Genomic DNA, 17,405 nt, shown 5'->3' on the forward strand with positions numbered 1-17,405 from the left:
AAACAAATCAAATAACTAGAAATGTCGCTATGGCGACTGATGCCTCCGCCATAATGCATGATTCTCCCAATAGGTGTATAGTACAATGTCTTCACAATGTGTGATGACAGTTTCACATAACTGGCAAAATATTGAAATGACAGGTTTGTCAGAAATATCTTGAATGTTCACTTTCCTTGAACTGGGTTTGCAATAATTGTCTAAGAGTGCAGGCCTGGTACACATATTTGGGGAATTGAGAATTTTTACTTGACTTCTGACCGACCCTTTTATAAGTTTATGCATTGAGTAATTTCCAAGGTATGAAGAAAGAGTGTAATTACAGTACAAAATAGATTATTTGGGGGGCATTGAAACCTGGCCTTTGACCCTGAACCTTTGACCTTTGACCTTCTTGCTGGAAATTTCCCAGAGAATCTCCATTAGGTAATGCATGTATATATTAAGTTTTAAAACTAATAATGCAAGCATTGCATATACTAGTATATGAGGGAAATAGTAAAATTTTGAGTTGACCTTGACCTTTGACCCCGACTATTGACCCATGACCCCTAAATTCCCTAGATAATCCCTGCCAGTCAGTACATGCGTATGTACAAAGTTCCATGAAGATACACCGAACCATTTGCGAGAAAAGTGATATTGCAACCTTTTCACCTAACCTTTGACCTTTTGACCTTTGACCTTATGACATGAAACTCTTTCTGGAGAAACTTTACGCAGTAGTACATGTCTACACTAAGTTTCAAGAAAATACCTTTGGGCATTGCATAGATATGGGGGAAATAGCAACATTTTTAGCATTTGACCTTGACCTTTTGACCTTTGACCTCTTGCCAATATCACTAAAATCTACTCAACTAATTGCCCCATTATACATCATCCTTGGACCAAGTTTGGTGAAAGCTGCTTCATCCAGTTTTGAGTTATCACGTAAACAGATAAATTTTAGGATTTGACCTTGATCTTTGACCTTTGACCTCTGTCCGATTTCACTATAAAACTAATCAAGTAATTGTCCCATCATACATCATCCTCCGACAAAGTTTGGTGAAATTTGCTCTATCCAGTCTTGAGTTATCGCGTAAACAAATACAATTTCATGATTTGACCTTGACCTTTGGCCTTTGGCCAATTTCACCCAAAGTCTAAGCAAGTAATTGCCCCATCATACTTTATACTTGGACCAAATTTGGTAAAATTCCAGTTAATATTACTCAAGTTATCGTGTAAACGAAAGCGGACAGATGTACGGATATACAGTGTACGTACGGACGGACGGACAACCTGAAAACATACTGCCTCCAGCACCACTTTGTGGCAGAGGCATAAAAAGCAAAAATGGAGGGGGTACGTGCCTCCCCCTTTATAGAATTCCTGTATCCACTCCTGATTGCATTAAGGAGAGCTTAAAACATTGGATATTGCTCTACAAAGTGCATGTACAATGAATGTTGAATTACTGACCTACATCATAGCATTATCTACAAAATAGATGTTACCAATTGCCTCTTTGCTTCAAATAACATGACGCTTGATGCCATAGCAGCATTCAGGCTATCTACACCAAGAGACATGGGAACATACACCATCTTTCCACCACTCTTCTCACACAATTCTCTTGCCTCTAAACTGAGACCTTGTGTCTCACCACCTATGACCAGGGCACTGCTTCCCACTGCCCAGTTCACGTCAAAATAAGGAGCAATTCTCAATCCAGGCCCAAGATCTCCATCACTGCTTTGTGGCCACCTGTCATGGTTGTTGTCATGGCTACATGGAGGTTCATCCTTCCTCCAGTGTCCTGTGTAGGTTTGATTTGATGGACCATTACTGTCTGCAGTGTTTGAATCATGCCTGTAGCAGTTTGCAATGTGAACTCTGGTGTCTGGTGTCAAGTAGTTTGGAAGACTGCTCCATGGGATGCTTGAGACGATTGGGATTCTGAAATGTGCACCAGCTCCAGAGCGAAGTACCTTTGGCTCCCAGACATCCACACACCCTAGCCATGAAAAGACAATACATGTAATGTTATATCACTTTCTCAACAGGAACTCCTAGAAATAAGGTGGGAACGAATTGAATCCTATCCTCATGGATAAAATACAGGAATACATAATATGATCACCACTTTTCCTTGTATTAACCCTAACCAGGCCGGGCTTTTTTGGGTGTTCTGTGGCCGGGGAGGGGTTGATTCAACCCCCCCCCCCCCCCCCCCCCCCCCCCCCGAGATCTCAGCCGTCGATCGCGCAATCGCCATGAAATTTGACACACGCATTACCTGTGGCGTAATCTACCAAGTTATACAAAAAGAAATGGAAATTTTCGTCAAAATAATTAATTATGCTAATATATGCATAAAATCATACATTTTGCTCTAAATCAGAAATTAAAGCTCCTAGAATCCTAATTTTTGGTGAAAACATTCTTAGTATAGTAGCATTCCTAACAGTGTACTTGAAAAAAAAATTTGGTATCAAAATAAATTTCTTATGTATTTTATTGTTTTATGAATTTCTTATATATTTCTTTGTTTTTTCGACCTTTTGTTTTATCATTTTTTTCCACAAAATTTATAACAGAACCTATATCAAGCATAATTATGCTAAAATTAATTAGATTCAGCCTATAAAAGTGAAAATAATCAGATCATTATGAATATGAAGAGAAAACTCCATTTGCATAGACTTTATACACAAAATCACGTTTTTGAGCCATTTTCGATCTGACAGGCATGTATAAGACGTTATGCAGCGTCATAACGGTATGCACGATTTTCGCGAAAATGGTGTCAAAAGATGTGCGAGACTTGAAAGTAAAAAGTCAGCGAACGGCGCGGTCAAAAAATTTCGCGCGGCGGAGAAGTCGCGAAAAATGTCGAGGGGGGGGGGTGATTCAACCCCCCCTGGTCTTTTTAGGGTTAAAGAAGCGTCGGTAAAAAATCAACTCTAAAAATTACCACCTCCTTCTATACAACTTTACTTTATCTATTACCACCTCACCTTATACAATTTTAATTTGTCAATGTCAAGCTTACAATATCACAGAACTTACCAAGAAGCTATGCCTAATCAAAATCACAGTTTTGCAGTCTTTTGGCATAACAGTTTGTTCCATATGATTTGGTTGGACACACAGAAGTCTTTGTCTAATGTCTACTCACAAATCTTTCAAACCATCCCTTCCCAGGCTAATTGAACAGCCTTTTTCAATTACTGTAAAAGTGGATATTTTTGCGCGACTAATTTTTCGCGCTTGGCCGGGTCAGAAGAATTTCGTGTGTTTTTAATTCCGCGGAATCAAGACGTCACGCACAGGAACATATGGCAAGCAAAAATATTCGCATGCTTTTATTTTCGCGCTATTTTCTGATTGCGTGAAATGCGCAAAAATTTCAACACCGCGAAAATTTCCACTTTTACAGTACCACAGAATCAAAATATCTTCCTATAACTGTAGATGGTGAAACTTAACGTATCAATTACAAGGTTCAAGAAGCCTGCTCCTCCCAGAATTTAAACCCCTGTCCAGATTTAGCTTGCTATGCATTTTTGTCGGTGTTTGGTGACACTCCCCCCCCCCCCCCCCCCACGACCTACAGACTATCTTTAGAACTGATAAAGCAATTCAGGTCTACAGTTCTGTGAAAAATTAATCATGATATGATTAAGATCAAGAAGATTAGGCAAAGCTGGGTGAATGAACATTCAGTTTTACGACGTGCCAATAGGAAAAGCTGCTCAGAGGTTATAAAGTGTTACTGTTTACCCACAGACGCTCATTTCTCACTGGCTTTCTTACTCTTTTAATTCGGGCTATCCTCAGTCACTTTTCTACCAATTTGTATTCTTAGTCTTGAGCAAATCTGTTCTACAGAAGCTTTATATTGTTACTCACCTTCAATATCACAATTCTACACCTGATACTAATCTCAATGCATGATGTAACACTAAAACATTTATGAGATAAACAGTCAATAGAGATCATGCAGGTTTTTAACCCAAGCACTCGCGCACCTTCAAGGTGAGACAGGAAATTAATAATGGGTATATATATATACTACATAAAGACAATATAACCGTGTACCAATACTTGTTAACCTAGTCTTCTGTGGTCTGTTCCAATTCTTAGCCCCACCTTTTATGACTAAGCACCTTTACTGTGGTGACAACCCAATCAAAATGACCTGCTAGATGGTCTTAGATTATTGCCTTGGTAAGACCACTTTCCCAAAGGACAGTGAGAACAGAAATGGGCCTGTATGAGCTCTGGAAAAAAGGGAAAAAAATGATGGGACTGGGGAGATTGGGAGGGGGAGGGAATCTCTCCTCACTAAAGTTGCTGGCAAAAGCTAAGAAAGCCAATGAGAATGGGTTTCTGTTGTCTACCACAGTGCAAGGATGAAGAGTAAAATACAACACCAATGAATCAGCAGCAAACTTCCAGTGCAAATATTTTCCCCAGACAGACTACAAGGATTGATATGAGCATAAATGAAAAACCAACAAATATAGAATTCAGGTAATCTTGTGAAGGTTACTAGTCACCTTTTGTTAGCAAGACTTTGATGCAAGCTGCAGCCGCTGCAGAGCGAATGATTGTCCCAAGATTACCAGGGTCCCTGACGTTATCACAAATGAGGACTAGAGGCAGTTTCTCTTCATGCTGACCATCCAGACACAGGTGATCATAGTTTGGTTGATGAAATATCCCTGTGTAAAGAAGGATCACACACGTTAAGTAAAATAACCAGCAACTTTTGCAACAAGAAATTTGCATGTCACTTCTTCACAATACTTCAAGACAATGCGAAAAAGAACTTAATTTGTTGTAATCATCTCGATTGATCATAGACAACTGATGTAAAATAGGCTGATACAAAATTTGACAAATATAAGAGTGTAACACTAGCTGCTGGTACCCTGTAGTCTCCACAATTAAACTGGGATACTGTTCATTAAAACTCACCAATAATCCCCTGTGGTGTGCCCAATTCAGACCATAATGCGATGTCTTTGTAAGAGACCTTTAATAGGTTGACCTTTGACCCTGAGAGTGGAAGTCCCTCGATGGCAGACACCTGACTGAAGAAGATGGTCTCTGCCTTGGCACCTGCAGCAAGGGCATCAGAAATGAGTCGCTTTCCCTCAAGGATGACTTTTTTCTTCTGTTCCCTGAACTTCCGAGACTTGGCCAGCATCACTGCCCGCCTGCAGAGAAATGATACCGAGTGTGATTTCAAGGAAGAAATTCCAGTGGTGGATCCAGAGGGGGGTGCACTGGGCGCACGCCCCCTCTTTATTTTTTGTTGAAACAAAAAGAAATAACAAGAAAAAAATGGGGGGGGGGCACCCCCGCCCCCATAAAATTTGTAAAAGCACCTCCATTTCACAGAATTCCTAGATCCACCCCTGAATCCTTCCTTTGAGTTCAGGGATGAAGAAGCGTGTGTGGCATGGTCAAACTAATAAAGCTTGGAGAAAAAAACAAGCAATAAAACCTTGGTTGTCTTAATATTGGCATTGCAGTGTTGGTTGTCATGCTCTTAGGTGTTGTGTATGTCATATGGACTCGGCTATGTATGGGCTAAGCTGCTTCCCAGCAACTGTAAGACCTACACAGCCCTGTTGCTATACACCCATCCCCCGGTGCGATATGATGTAGACCGATAAATCTGCCCCTCAGAGGAGCCAACCGTATTACCGACCTTCTTTTTTTTTCTTCTTCTTCTTTTTCTTCTTAATTCTTCTTCGTTCTGGGCCCCATTTCATAAAAAGTTGACATGATAGCAACTCTTGCTGGAATAGCAATTGTCATGGCAATGACAAGAATCCAGCTTCCTGATTGGCTGTTGTTATTGGAAGTTGCCATTCCAGCAAGAGTTGCTTTCCTACCACCTTTTATGGGGCCCTGGTTAGCTCTGCTTCTTTCAATAAGATGAACAGATTGTAGACTGTAAGAATCTTGTCACCTTGCAGTTTAATAACAAGATGTCATCAAACAAGAGGCAGATTTATCAATCTAGGCATAATGCAGTGCAAAGCATGGTGTCTGGTTGGGTTAACTTCTCAGGGATTCACACTACAGCAAAGATCCTACACTATGTAGGACCTATGAAGGATCTTTGATTACAGTACAATGCACTCGTGTTATAACAAACACGGTTATAACAAATTCCGGTTACATTGAAATAAGAATCCAGGTCGCAAAATTATTGGCTCTTTGTTTTTTTATTGTTTATTTGTTCAGTTATAACGAAATTTTGATGTACGGTAACGAAAGAAAACTGCCGGTCCCAAGGACATCATTATAATAACTGGAGTCCACTGTACCATATCGCCATTAACTCATTGTCCATTAAGCTTGAAAGGTGAGCCCCTCCCTGATTAGGCCAACCACACCGCCACATCATCACGACTTGCTGTACAGCAACAGGTACGTTGTGCTAGTTAATTGTGCACAAACTCTACAAGAGACTACACAGTATACAGAGTACATCGTACCGTGCATATTTGTCTGTTTGTTGTTTATCGTTAAATACAAATGATGCACAGGATAGAGTGCGTTAGTGGAGGCGTATAGCGCACTCGAGGGTATTTACAATTGTGAAACATGCACGAGGCGAAGCCCAGTGCATGTTGCACTACATTGTAAATACCCAAGGGATCGGAAAGGCCGGCCGGCCAGCAGCCCGAACTAGAAGTTGTTTACAGGATTGACAGCGCGTATGCATGCAATTCAAAGGAGCCGCCGTGCGCACAGATGATCGGCAATAGGATTTAACACGCAGTGCAATGGGACTAGAATAACCAAAGCACACGTGACTCATTTCAGCGCTTCCTATTGGCTACATTCTTGAACCCATTTTATAATTCATTAAGCTGACAAGAATCTGAGCGGCTGAGGAATGAGGCAAGTTCATCATTCACTTTGGGATTCACAGACAAGACTTCACACACGCTTGTGATTAAAATTAAAATCCAGTGACAGTGTAAATTTAGATTATCTTGATGTAAAGATGCATTTAAAAAGTTAGTACGGTAGCACAAGCAGGGGTGGATCCACTCATCAAGGGATTCTGTAAAGGGGCGCCTTTACAATACAAAATCAAAGAGGGGGCACACCCCCCCCCCCCACATTTTTTTTAAATTTCTTTTGTTTTAACAAAATAATGAGCGGACGCAAGCCCAACGCAGCAGTGCGCCCCCTCTGCACTGGATCCACCACTGAATATAAAAATGTGGGTCATACCACACGACACAAACAACACAAAACCATACTTTGTTTTGTGATTATAATTACCCTAGTCGTTTATCGTCTGGTCTGGCCTTTTCATAACTTGGAACATTGTCTCTCTTGGGTGATGCACGGCTGTTATACTTATAGGAAGTTCTTTCAGCGGTCGGTAGGCAGTTGCTGTCCGCAGCTGGATTTACGTGGTACGGGTCACTACGTGACTTCTGCCGGGAAACTCTAGGGGTCGCATCAATCTCACAGCCGGCGGAAGCCGCTGACGGAGTGAATGACGATGGCGAGGTATTCTCAGTCTCTCGAAACCGAGGTGTTTTTGTTTTACGTGGTGTTATTCCCCTCTTTATCCTCGAGAATGAGGGAGGATTAGTATGGAGCTGAGATGTCTTCATCCGCGTCCTATTGGAGATTTTAAACAGAAGCCGTGTACGTGGATAGAGTTTACACCACCACGTGGTGAACAGACTGTGCGCGGCCATGTTCTGCTGTTCTTTTCGCATGTACCGGTACATGTACAGATATTTTCGCGTATTAGGAGGGAACGGATATTTTCGCGATATGTTATTTTCGCAGTGCTATGACATCGCGCGGCGGCTGCTGCAAGTACTAAGTACACTATCCCTTCAATAAATGCGAAATTCGCGAAAATTAAACCCGTACGAAAATAACCAGCGGTCCCATTGCATAAAACATTTTTAGCAACCTTCAAAAATTCATGTTGGGATTTGCCCAACCTGAATTTTTAAGGTTGCTAACCTAAGAACGTAAAATCCGTTGCATAAAAACTCTGGTTGGGAGCTTCCAACCGGAATTTTGTGATTTCAACCGGAAAAAAAATCCGGTTGGAGTTGGTCCCTAACTCTCCCACTTTTCTCCGATTTTGTCTCTGTGTGTGCAACGTTTATTTCCTGTCGTAAACTTTGTGCACATTTTATTTGACTAGGCCTAAATGGTGCACAAAGAGAGGTTAAAAGTGCAGATGTGATATTCCATATTTGTCCAATATTATTGCATTTGGATAATGAATAAATTCATTCATTCATTTCATTTTTTCATTCATTCACGTGAACAATAGGCCTATTTTAGTTCTATTGAAGCAAAATTTAAGTCCCCCTCTTTTCTGATCTTTTCTTCTTCTTTTTCTTTTTCTTCTTCTTCTTCTTCTTCTTCTTCTTCTTCTTCTTCTTCTTCTTCTTCTTCTTTTACGTTTTGGAGAAAATGAGAAGTAGGCCCTGTGCAAAAAGAGTCTATAGAGAGTCATGGCGGCCTATATTGCAAACATAAACCTAGATAACGCCCGCTAAAACACCGATGGGACCGTGGTGGGTTATCCTATGTAACGTAACACAACGTATCATACAGTAATAAATATGGGAGATTATATACAAAGTACTTTTTTAATATGTGTTGTTTGAAGGTTTGCATGGTGAAGTAATTGAGGGAGAGAGATTTGCGGTGACACCATGTGTATAACCGGATCGTTGTTTGGCAGAAGAAGAGCCTATGAAAGGGGATAATTGAAGAGGGAAGCGACATACGGGGTTGTAAGGAGGGCAAAAAGTGAAGAGTGGGAGACAGTAATGGGCAAGAAGTTGAAGTTGCACTAGTGGAGACGGCAGAGAAAGGAACAGAGAGAGTGGTAAGGAAGAATAGAGTGAGAATCAAGTAAGATGTTTGGACATCGTTGGAAAAAGAAAGATGAAATAGAAGGGAAGAGGAAGAGGGAGGAGTTGAATGTTGGAAAATCATGGAGATAGGAGAGAGAAGTGAAGATTCATGAAACCAAGAGAAGAACAAAGTCGGCGAAGAATGTGGACTATGTCCATAGAATGAGGAATCAATGGAGAAAGGACGAATAATCCCGCGAAGGAAAGGTAAGTCGAGGAGATGAGACTATGTTGAGAGAAGGGAAAGAGAGGGGGGGGGGGAGAAAACAAAGAAAAGAAGAAGAAAAAGAAAATTTGAAATTCAAGAAGTAAAAGAGAGGGGGCTTGGGTGGATCCTACAAATAGGCTGCAGAGGGGAGAAAAAAAAATGGAGAGGAAAATTGATGACAGTTAAATCCTGAAAAGGTTCCTGTGGGAGAAATGCAAAATGAGAGATAAAAATAAGGTTAAAGTGTAGTCCTGAGGGGAGAAGGCAAGAGAAATAACCTGTGAAGAAAACAATAAATCATTAAATACAAGTGGTCCTGAAAAGGACCGTTGGGTTGTATGGAAGGAAGAAATAAAATGAAAAAAATAGGAAAAGAAGAGAACAGAACAGAAAAGAAAATATAAGTAGCGTATGAGAAACAGACAAAAGTGTAGGAGAGAGAGGAAAGAGAAATGAAATACTGAGTAAAAGGTGCTAGTGAAGGTAGAGCAAGATATCTAGTTATAAGAATAACTATAGGAGAACCGAGGAACTTGACGTTTCGGGCACGTTGACTGTCCTTCGTCAGAAGTGAAGCGTGACCCGAGAAGGGGCGGGCTATAATTATAGTGCGCGGGATTATTCGTCCTTTTGTCTCCATTGATTCCGCATTCCATAGTCCACATTCTTCGCCAACTTCGTTCTTCTCTTGGTTTCATGAATCTTCACTTCTCTCTCCTATCTCCATGATTTTCCAACATTCAACTCCTCCCTCTTCCTCTTCCCTTATTTCATCTTCCTCTTTCCACGATGTCCGTACATTCTCACTCTATTCTTCCTTACCACTCTCTGTTCCTTTCCACTAGTGCAACTTCAACTTCTAGCCCATTACTGTCTCCCACTCTTCACTTTTTGCCCTCCTTCATAATGTATGTCGCTTCCATCTTCAATTCTCCCCTTTCTAGGCTCTTCTTCTGCCAAACAACGATCCGGTTAAGGACTACACATTGTGTCACCGCAAATCTTTCTCCCTATACTGTTTAACAATTTGTCGCAGTATGCGAGGCGATCAGACGTAATAAAAGGTTATGCAAATATCAGTGGTGGTAAGTCATCATGGTCATGAGAATTGATTATAAATATCACTTCATTATTTTAATGGCTACTCCCTGTAATATGATCCTCTGGCCTTTTTGACTCTGACATTTCAGCTTTTGACTTTATTTTTTTTTTCTTATCCTGTATGTGGCATTTCCTCATCGAAGCCACAATAGGGACCTATATCATCACTATAGAAAACATCTGACCTCACTGACTGATCTCTATATGATAAGCTTATTTGTAGAGGTCAGTGGATACGACGTAAATGAATGCAATTCATTACGCTTACTTTTTATTGGTGACAGGAGTATAGGCCCTACCTGATTGTCGGGAGAATAGCCTCTTTTTGCACGCAAAAATGCTTACACACAGCATGAAATCAACGACTCAAGATATTATATTCAAGTGAAGATCACCGTCTCGAAGATTTACTTCAAGACGGTCCGTCGCCTATAATGTCTTTTAACATATACGACTTTTAACGAGTCTGCCTATATAACTCTGAGATAATGTAGGCCTATATACTGCTAGACAGACATTTATAAGGTCCAACAACCAAGCTGACACAAATCATTATGGGAATATAGGAACATTCTCTTTAAAGTTCCCCTTCACTGGTGGAAGTCTTTGTTCTTTGTAATCAGATTACACCCGAACTCCCCCCCCCCCCCAAAAAAAAAGAGTGCATGAGTCTGAGTGTTTAAGTGATAATAAATGCGTATAAAATGCATGTGTTGAGGCCCTTCTCTCACTGGAGTATATTGTAAGGAGAGAAAGAAAGAGGGTGAGTGGTATCAGGGGCGGATCCAGGAATTCTGTAAAGGGGGGGGGGGGGGGGCGCAACTAATATTTTCCGGTGCCACTTCCGGGTTTCATTTCATTTTTTCCTTTTTATTTCTTTTGTTTTTAACGGGAAAAAAAGGGGGACGTGCGTCGGTTGCACCCCCCTCTGGATCCGTCACTGGATATCATGGTTGGGGGAAAGGGAAGAAAATAACGAAGTCTAATGATATGATTTGTTGAAAACCTAGGACCTATATCTGCTATAATAACAACTACTGCTCATGGACTATCTTTGAACTTTTATATGACATAAAAATAATGTAGGGAACAATAATCTTTTGTCTTGCGAAGAAAATCGTATAGAACTTACTACGATTTTCTTCACGATTTTCTACGAGAGACAAAAGATTATTGTACCCCTTATCATTATTGCTCTTCATTTTGTTGGCCAGACTCAAGTTCGTATATCGCAAGTGACGTATGGTCATTATGAATTATCTGCATGTTATTGTGTATTATAGTTTCTCATTTTGTGCGGATTGATAAACAGTATACGAGACAAATTTCAAAATGTACGAAAAGTAAATTTATATCAACTTTACATGATGAGAACCAAATGAAACACAGTCAAGACAAATGCACGGGACAGCCTGACACCAGCAAGAACATTTTTATTTGATTAGACTCTACACTATACCATGCAGAGATGACGAGTTTGTTTAAAAGTCGCTGGGATCGAGTGAGAAAATGTGATTTAGAGAAGTAATAGAAGGGGCGGGGGAAGGGGTGGACCGGATTGTCTCCCCCCCCCCCACCCCCCCCCCCCACCCCCCCCCCCCATTGAATTTTTTATATTGTGGAATGAGAAATAAAATTGTGCAATTTGGCGCAAACTATAGTCTTATGATTAATTTTTACTTGTTTGAATTCTCATCTATTTGTTATAGAAGATGCTGCAAGATATCATTTTGCGAATTTTTGCCCAAATTTAGGTGAAGGATGAATGAGTCTAAAATGTATATCTGGCATGACTTAGTATAAATAAATGGCAGATTATAATGATACCACTTTGGGTTATTTAACAAGAAAGAAAAAAATGACTTTAAGATACAGCCATCGTATAGCCATCAAGCGTATAAGTCAAGAAAAAGTTTTCGGCAGTCGACTCAGCATCGGGCTTCTCATCCATGCAGGGTCGATTAATGATCTCTCCAACCTGCCCTATTTTCTCTCTCCCTCTCTCTCCATCTCTCTCTCTCTCTCTCTCTCTCTCTCTCTCTCTCTCCCTCTGTGAGGCGTGAGAAAAATGATAGCTAGGCCTATCTTGGCGGGTGAGCGTGAGGGGTTGCAGAGGTGTGAGACTTGAGATCTGCATTACATAGGTCAGATCATGAATAAGTAATATTTTATTTCATTCTTAATGAATTATTGCCGCAATTTTTTTTTTTAATTCAAATGATTCGACTTTTGGGACACTTGATGACTGACTATATAATTTCAAGTAATGTAGGTCTGAACCACATGCAGTGACATGTTATTTTACTTAGGAGTAATGTACTTCTTTATATGGTAGAAATAGTGTAAGTTTGAGGGTAAAGTTTGAAAATCACAACACATTGTTGTGTTCTAAAACAAACATTTCTAAAAGCATACTAATATACATTGTAATCATAAGATTGAGGATCCCATGGGTTCAACATTCAGCAAAATCCTTGGGGAAGCATTAATCTGCAATGATAGTGTTGATGCAGATCTTCATCGCGGAGCTGTTGAAAATGTTACCATAGCATTAAAGTCATATATTTGCAGATGAAACAAAAACACTGCATTGGTGCTTTAAAATAGTTCTAAAATGTGAGTTAGGGATAGAAACAACCACTGTAAAGATTTGAATCTGTATACTCGATGCTAAGTATTGTTAAATACACAAAATGTGATCAATAGTTTATATAATAAGGATGTTTGCAGACTAAACCGTCTACAGTTACGGTTTATTGAGAAAAATACTGATATCTCCTTATATTTTAGGCTTTATTGCGAAAATTGTATATGGTAGGATGATTACACATATGCATCAAATTTATGTGATATCATGAACATTTTTAAAATCACTGCTCCCAAAAGTAAACTGGACTTTTAAGTAAAATCATATAGTAATGATAATAATTCTTTATATCAACTATAATGTTGTGTATCTTTTATTATAACTTTTCCTCACCATTTCCTTTTTTTCTTCCTCTGACAGTCCTAATTGTGAGCACCACGACATTCAAGCACGTATAACGGTATACAGAAATTGACATTCTCAACAATATCATCAATATATTACAATAGTATCGTCAAACACACACTGATGGGTCACAGTGGAAAGCACGTACATTACAATAAATGTATCAAAGTGTATCATGTTCTCAATTTGAAACACTCCATGGTCCCATACAGAGTATTGTACAGTTTGCCGAAATTTGGCTTCCCTGAAGATTCCATTTCTCGTTTTGTCCTGTTTTTAATACCCCCGATTGAAAATTCATTAAATAAGTCACAGTGCGAATGCACAATGAAACAACCAAACAGGCAAACTTTTGTTCAATCTGTTCTTCATCAATATCAATGGCAAGTCTTGTGAGGCTATATTCACATCAGCACACTGTAATCATGATTTATTCTGTGTTTATTTCATCTGCGAATTAATGCAATTTTTATTGGAAAAAATCGGTTCGTTAGACCTTTTGGTTGAACGTATTATGTCCACATTCATGATAAGTGAATATTTTCTCGACTTATAGCATTTATAATGGCTTCCACATACACTGACATAAATATTACCTTTGCCATACATATTATGTATACTGCTCCGACTACTTACATACATTGTAAACTAAAACATTTTTTTCTCTCCTCAATTCTTTTATGTTGTTTGCTATGGATGGATTAACAACCATTATACATAAACTCTTTTTCTGCGACATGCTATTTGTGATACATGAGATGGGACGTGTCACTTCATTATACGGTATTCTCTGCACAGTATAACCAGAGTTATCTTCTCCACTGGATACATCCATCCCGGAGCGTGCTCCTGAAGGTATCATTAACAGCGAAATAGACGAAGACGTTAATGACGTGATTGGTGAGGCGAAGGGAGTTGAGTATGCTGATAGCTGTTTGCAATGAACGATTTCTGGTGATCATAGAGATTACGTTTGTTGGTAAAACAGAGAGAGTAATATGAGGCATCCAAGTGAGGAAGAAGTATACAGTAATGATGAGTAGCATCCTAGTCGTCTTCTGGCTTCGTTCAAACTTGTTCTTTCTTTCTTCACGAGGTTGATCTTGTTTAGCCATCATGGAACGAGATGTTGATTCCAGTGACGAGATATTGTGTGCGAGGCGATCCCTGTCTCCCCTCCGGTTGTTGTAGTCTTCTTTTGGCTGTTGAATGGGACGCGATTCAGTGTCTTCCATCTGATTTATCTCTACTACCTCTGTGTGAAAACTTTGGGAGATCAGTTCAGGCTCTGCCAATATTGGAGTCGATGTTCCTCTCTTGCAGTACTGCCATGCTGTCGATCTATTTTCTTCACAACTATTTCGTGGTGTCTGCGCATTATCAAGATTTGGCTCTACAACGACTGTAGACTGAAAGGGTTGAATGTTAGTAGAACTTACTGTGGCGGGTCGGGTTAGCTTTGAAGATGTCTTTGATCTCCTGCGTAGAAAGATATAGATGCTGGTATAAAGCGCCGCACTTGTCGACAAAGCAACGATAAATATGAAGGTTTGTGCAATGGAATAAGCAAGATCAAAGCTGGAAGTAGCTAGAGATAGACAAAGAATCCTTGGGCCCGGTCCATGTACTTCGGCCGACAGAAAATACGTGGGCGGTATGTTCACACCAAGAGCAATGAAGATGCAGAAGCAGATGATGACATAGGACAGACGAGGTGTTATTCGTCGCCTTAATGGCCGACAAACTGCCATGAATCTGTCCACACTGATTGCAACGGTCAGAAAAAGGGTGGTGAAAGCACAAGTCTCTTCAGTAATACCAGACAGGCGACACAACCAGGTTGTGTTGAGCTCAGAGAAGGCACTGCGAACAATGAAGGCAGGAGTAAAGATGCAGGCCACCAAGTCAATGACACCCTGTGCGACGATCAGTACATCCGTGCTCGTCTTCCGTTTCCTCTTGCCGTACACCCAGAGAACAATGACATTGCCTGGCAAGCCAAGGAAAAGCACGAGAACATAGTATGTCAGATTGACTGCTTCGTCAGTGGTATCGTCTATGTGATGAAAACTTTCGTTGATTTTCTCATGTCGTAACATCATCCTCTCTTCATGATGTGAATTCATGTCAGCCATCCTCCCTTGAACTAAAGCAAACGACTCAATAGCCTTGAATCAGTCAAACAGTTTCTGTATTATTCGGTGCTGGTAATGACTTCGCTGACACTTTTGTAGTGTTTAAGCTAATGATTTCCTTCACTCATGCTAATGGGCTATTTGTTTGGAACGGGTCTCTTCTGAAGAATGCTGATTGCACATGTCCTGATTTTCCATCAGTTAGAAGAATCAAAATGTAATACTGCAGCTGATCGTAAGCTAATAAAACTGCAAGTGGTGTGACACACCACGGCCAATCCATAACAGTGCCGAAAGTGACGACTTTATCAACTTGGCATCATTATATTCATTGCCACCAGAGCAAATATCAAGCGCTCGATGTCCACGCGTGAGATGGCACTTAGCTCTTTCCTATCAGATTATGTGGATGCAAAGATTATCTGCGTGTCTGCGTGATGTGCTTCACAAAATCAGCCGCATTGGTAATCTTGCGCAGATGTGAAAACATGACCAAGCTGAGAGAGGAAAACAGGAAGAGAGAGGGAGAGAGAGAGAGAAAGAGAGGAGGGGTGAGAGGAAGGAAAGAGATTGACAATACGAGCGGTGAGTGCTGCACGCCTCTGTCCATACGATACCACTGATATCGTATATGAATTAATAATATTGGATGTCATGATTTCCTCGCTCGGAGAGACACCTCGCTTGTAAGAACCCAAATTAGGCCGAGTCCATTATCTGATGATCGTACCACAGTCCATTGATCATTATCTGTGTCAATGATTGCTCTGCTGACACTTGTTCTTCATCATATTTAGTGACGTCACGTTATTACTGATGCATAGATGATCACAAATACAAATCATGTCATCCGTCAATAAGTATTTATTTACATCCGGATGATACTCATCAATATGACAGGGCTCGACACTAACTTTTTTGTTTGGTGGCCCGATGGGGCCACCGAAATCCTCAATTTTAAATTTTTGGTGGCCCTAGAGAAAAATTTGGTGGCCCCGAAAAAACAATAAAAAACATTAAAAGTCCTGGTTTTTTTTAATGAGTCAAATATCTAAGTTTTATCCAGTCATAGTAAGAATTGGAAGTTGGACATACATCTACTCATAAATAAACCTTAACAAACTCGCAACACTCACTCTCAGGCACTCACTTAGTCCTTTTCATCACCTTTAAACAAATATAACTGCTAATTTCCGGCGCAAAAAGTTACGAATTAATTGACGTACTTTTCAAAAAATTTTGGTGGCCCGAGGCGGGCCACCAAATTCGCCCTTTTTTGAAATTTGGTGGCCCGACTTTCAATTTTGGTGGCCCCGGGCCACCGGGCCACCGTTAGTGTCGAGCCCTGAATATGATATGTCTCAATATGAGATTCAGGTATACGTTACCTATACATGTAATACATTGTAACAAGAAGATCGGTGCCGTGTAGGCCTATGCAACACTGTTCATTTGACTGTAGTTGAAGATGACACTATATGAAAGCTTCCCCCCATTTGAAATCAAACATAGTACTGAAGCAATTCTGTTCACAAAACTAGAATTGGTTCTTGGAATGAATATGACTACATACATTACGTCTCTCCACAAGGAATAGTAGTAATGTTTTAACCCAGTATAATCGTTGTTAAATGAGCACCCCTAAGGTGGGCCCTAATTGTATATCTATTGAAAACAACGTCATTAAATGAAACAAAAACCTATATAGCGACATGTTGAATGAAACAATGTTTTTGTTTTTGGTTTTGGTTATAATGTGAAGTCTCAGTCGTCCAAAATAATGTCGTGCTTATTATAATTGCTGATTGAATGGGTGGAATAAGATATCACATCTACGATGCAAGATATTCATCAACTAGGAATACACACATATCAATTTTGCATGATGTTCATCACGTCACTTAGAGAGATTTGCCTACTAGCTTCAAAATAGTGTCTCTATACCAACTAATCATCAATAATGACTCGTGCTCACTTTCTTAGCTTTCAAGCAATCTAATGTGATTAAACCTCGATGCTGCTAAACTTCCGGACCAAAGTAGCTTTTA

At 40.1% G+C, this 17,405-nt stretch overlaps 1 protein-coding gene across 1 annotated transcript; it reads right to left on the minus strand.

The window, feature by feature from the left end:
- Positions 1-1,387: 1,387 nt before the first annotated feature.
- On the minus strand, positions 1,388-15,357 carry LOC139711216 (rRNA methyltransferase 3, mitochondrial-like). The gene is made up of 5 exons (XM_071623134.1): positions 14,870-15,357; positions 7,306-7,653; positions 4,972-5,213; positions 4,551-4,715; positions 1,388-2,002 (listed from the first exon to the last, which is right to left on the minus strand). Exons 1-5 carry the CDS (start codon positions 15,355-15,357, stop codon positions 1,485-1,487), a joined length of 1,761 nt encoding a protein of 586 aa, XP_071479235.1. The 3' UTR covers positions 1,388-1,484.
- Between the last annotated feature and the right edge of the window lie 2,048 nt (positions 15,358-17,405).

Source organism: Diadema antillarum, unplaced genomic scaffold (genome assembly GCF_040938485.1).
Source record: "Diadema antillarum isolate AM-2024a unplaced genomic scaffold, OU_Dant_1.0 seq00001626_RagTag, whole genome shotgun sequence".
Taxonomy (NCBI): Eukaryota; Metazoa; Echinodermata; class Echinoidea; order Diadematoida; family Diadematidae; genus Diadema; species Diadema antillarum.

Coding starts and splice junctions, on each gene's coding strand:
- LOC139711216 (XM_071623134.1), bottom strand. CDS start 15,357: ATGGCTGACATGAATTCACATCATGAAGAGAGGATGATGTTACGACAT. Junction 4,716..4,971: donor CACACCACAGGGGATTATTG/GTGAGTTTTAAT, acceptor TTCTTTACACAG/GGATATTTCATCAACCAAAC. Junction 2,003..4,550: donor CAAAGTCTTGCTAACAAAAG/GTGACTAGTAAC, acceptor TTTCATGGCTAG/GGTGTGTGGATGTCTGGGAG.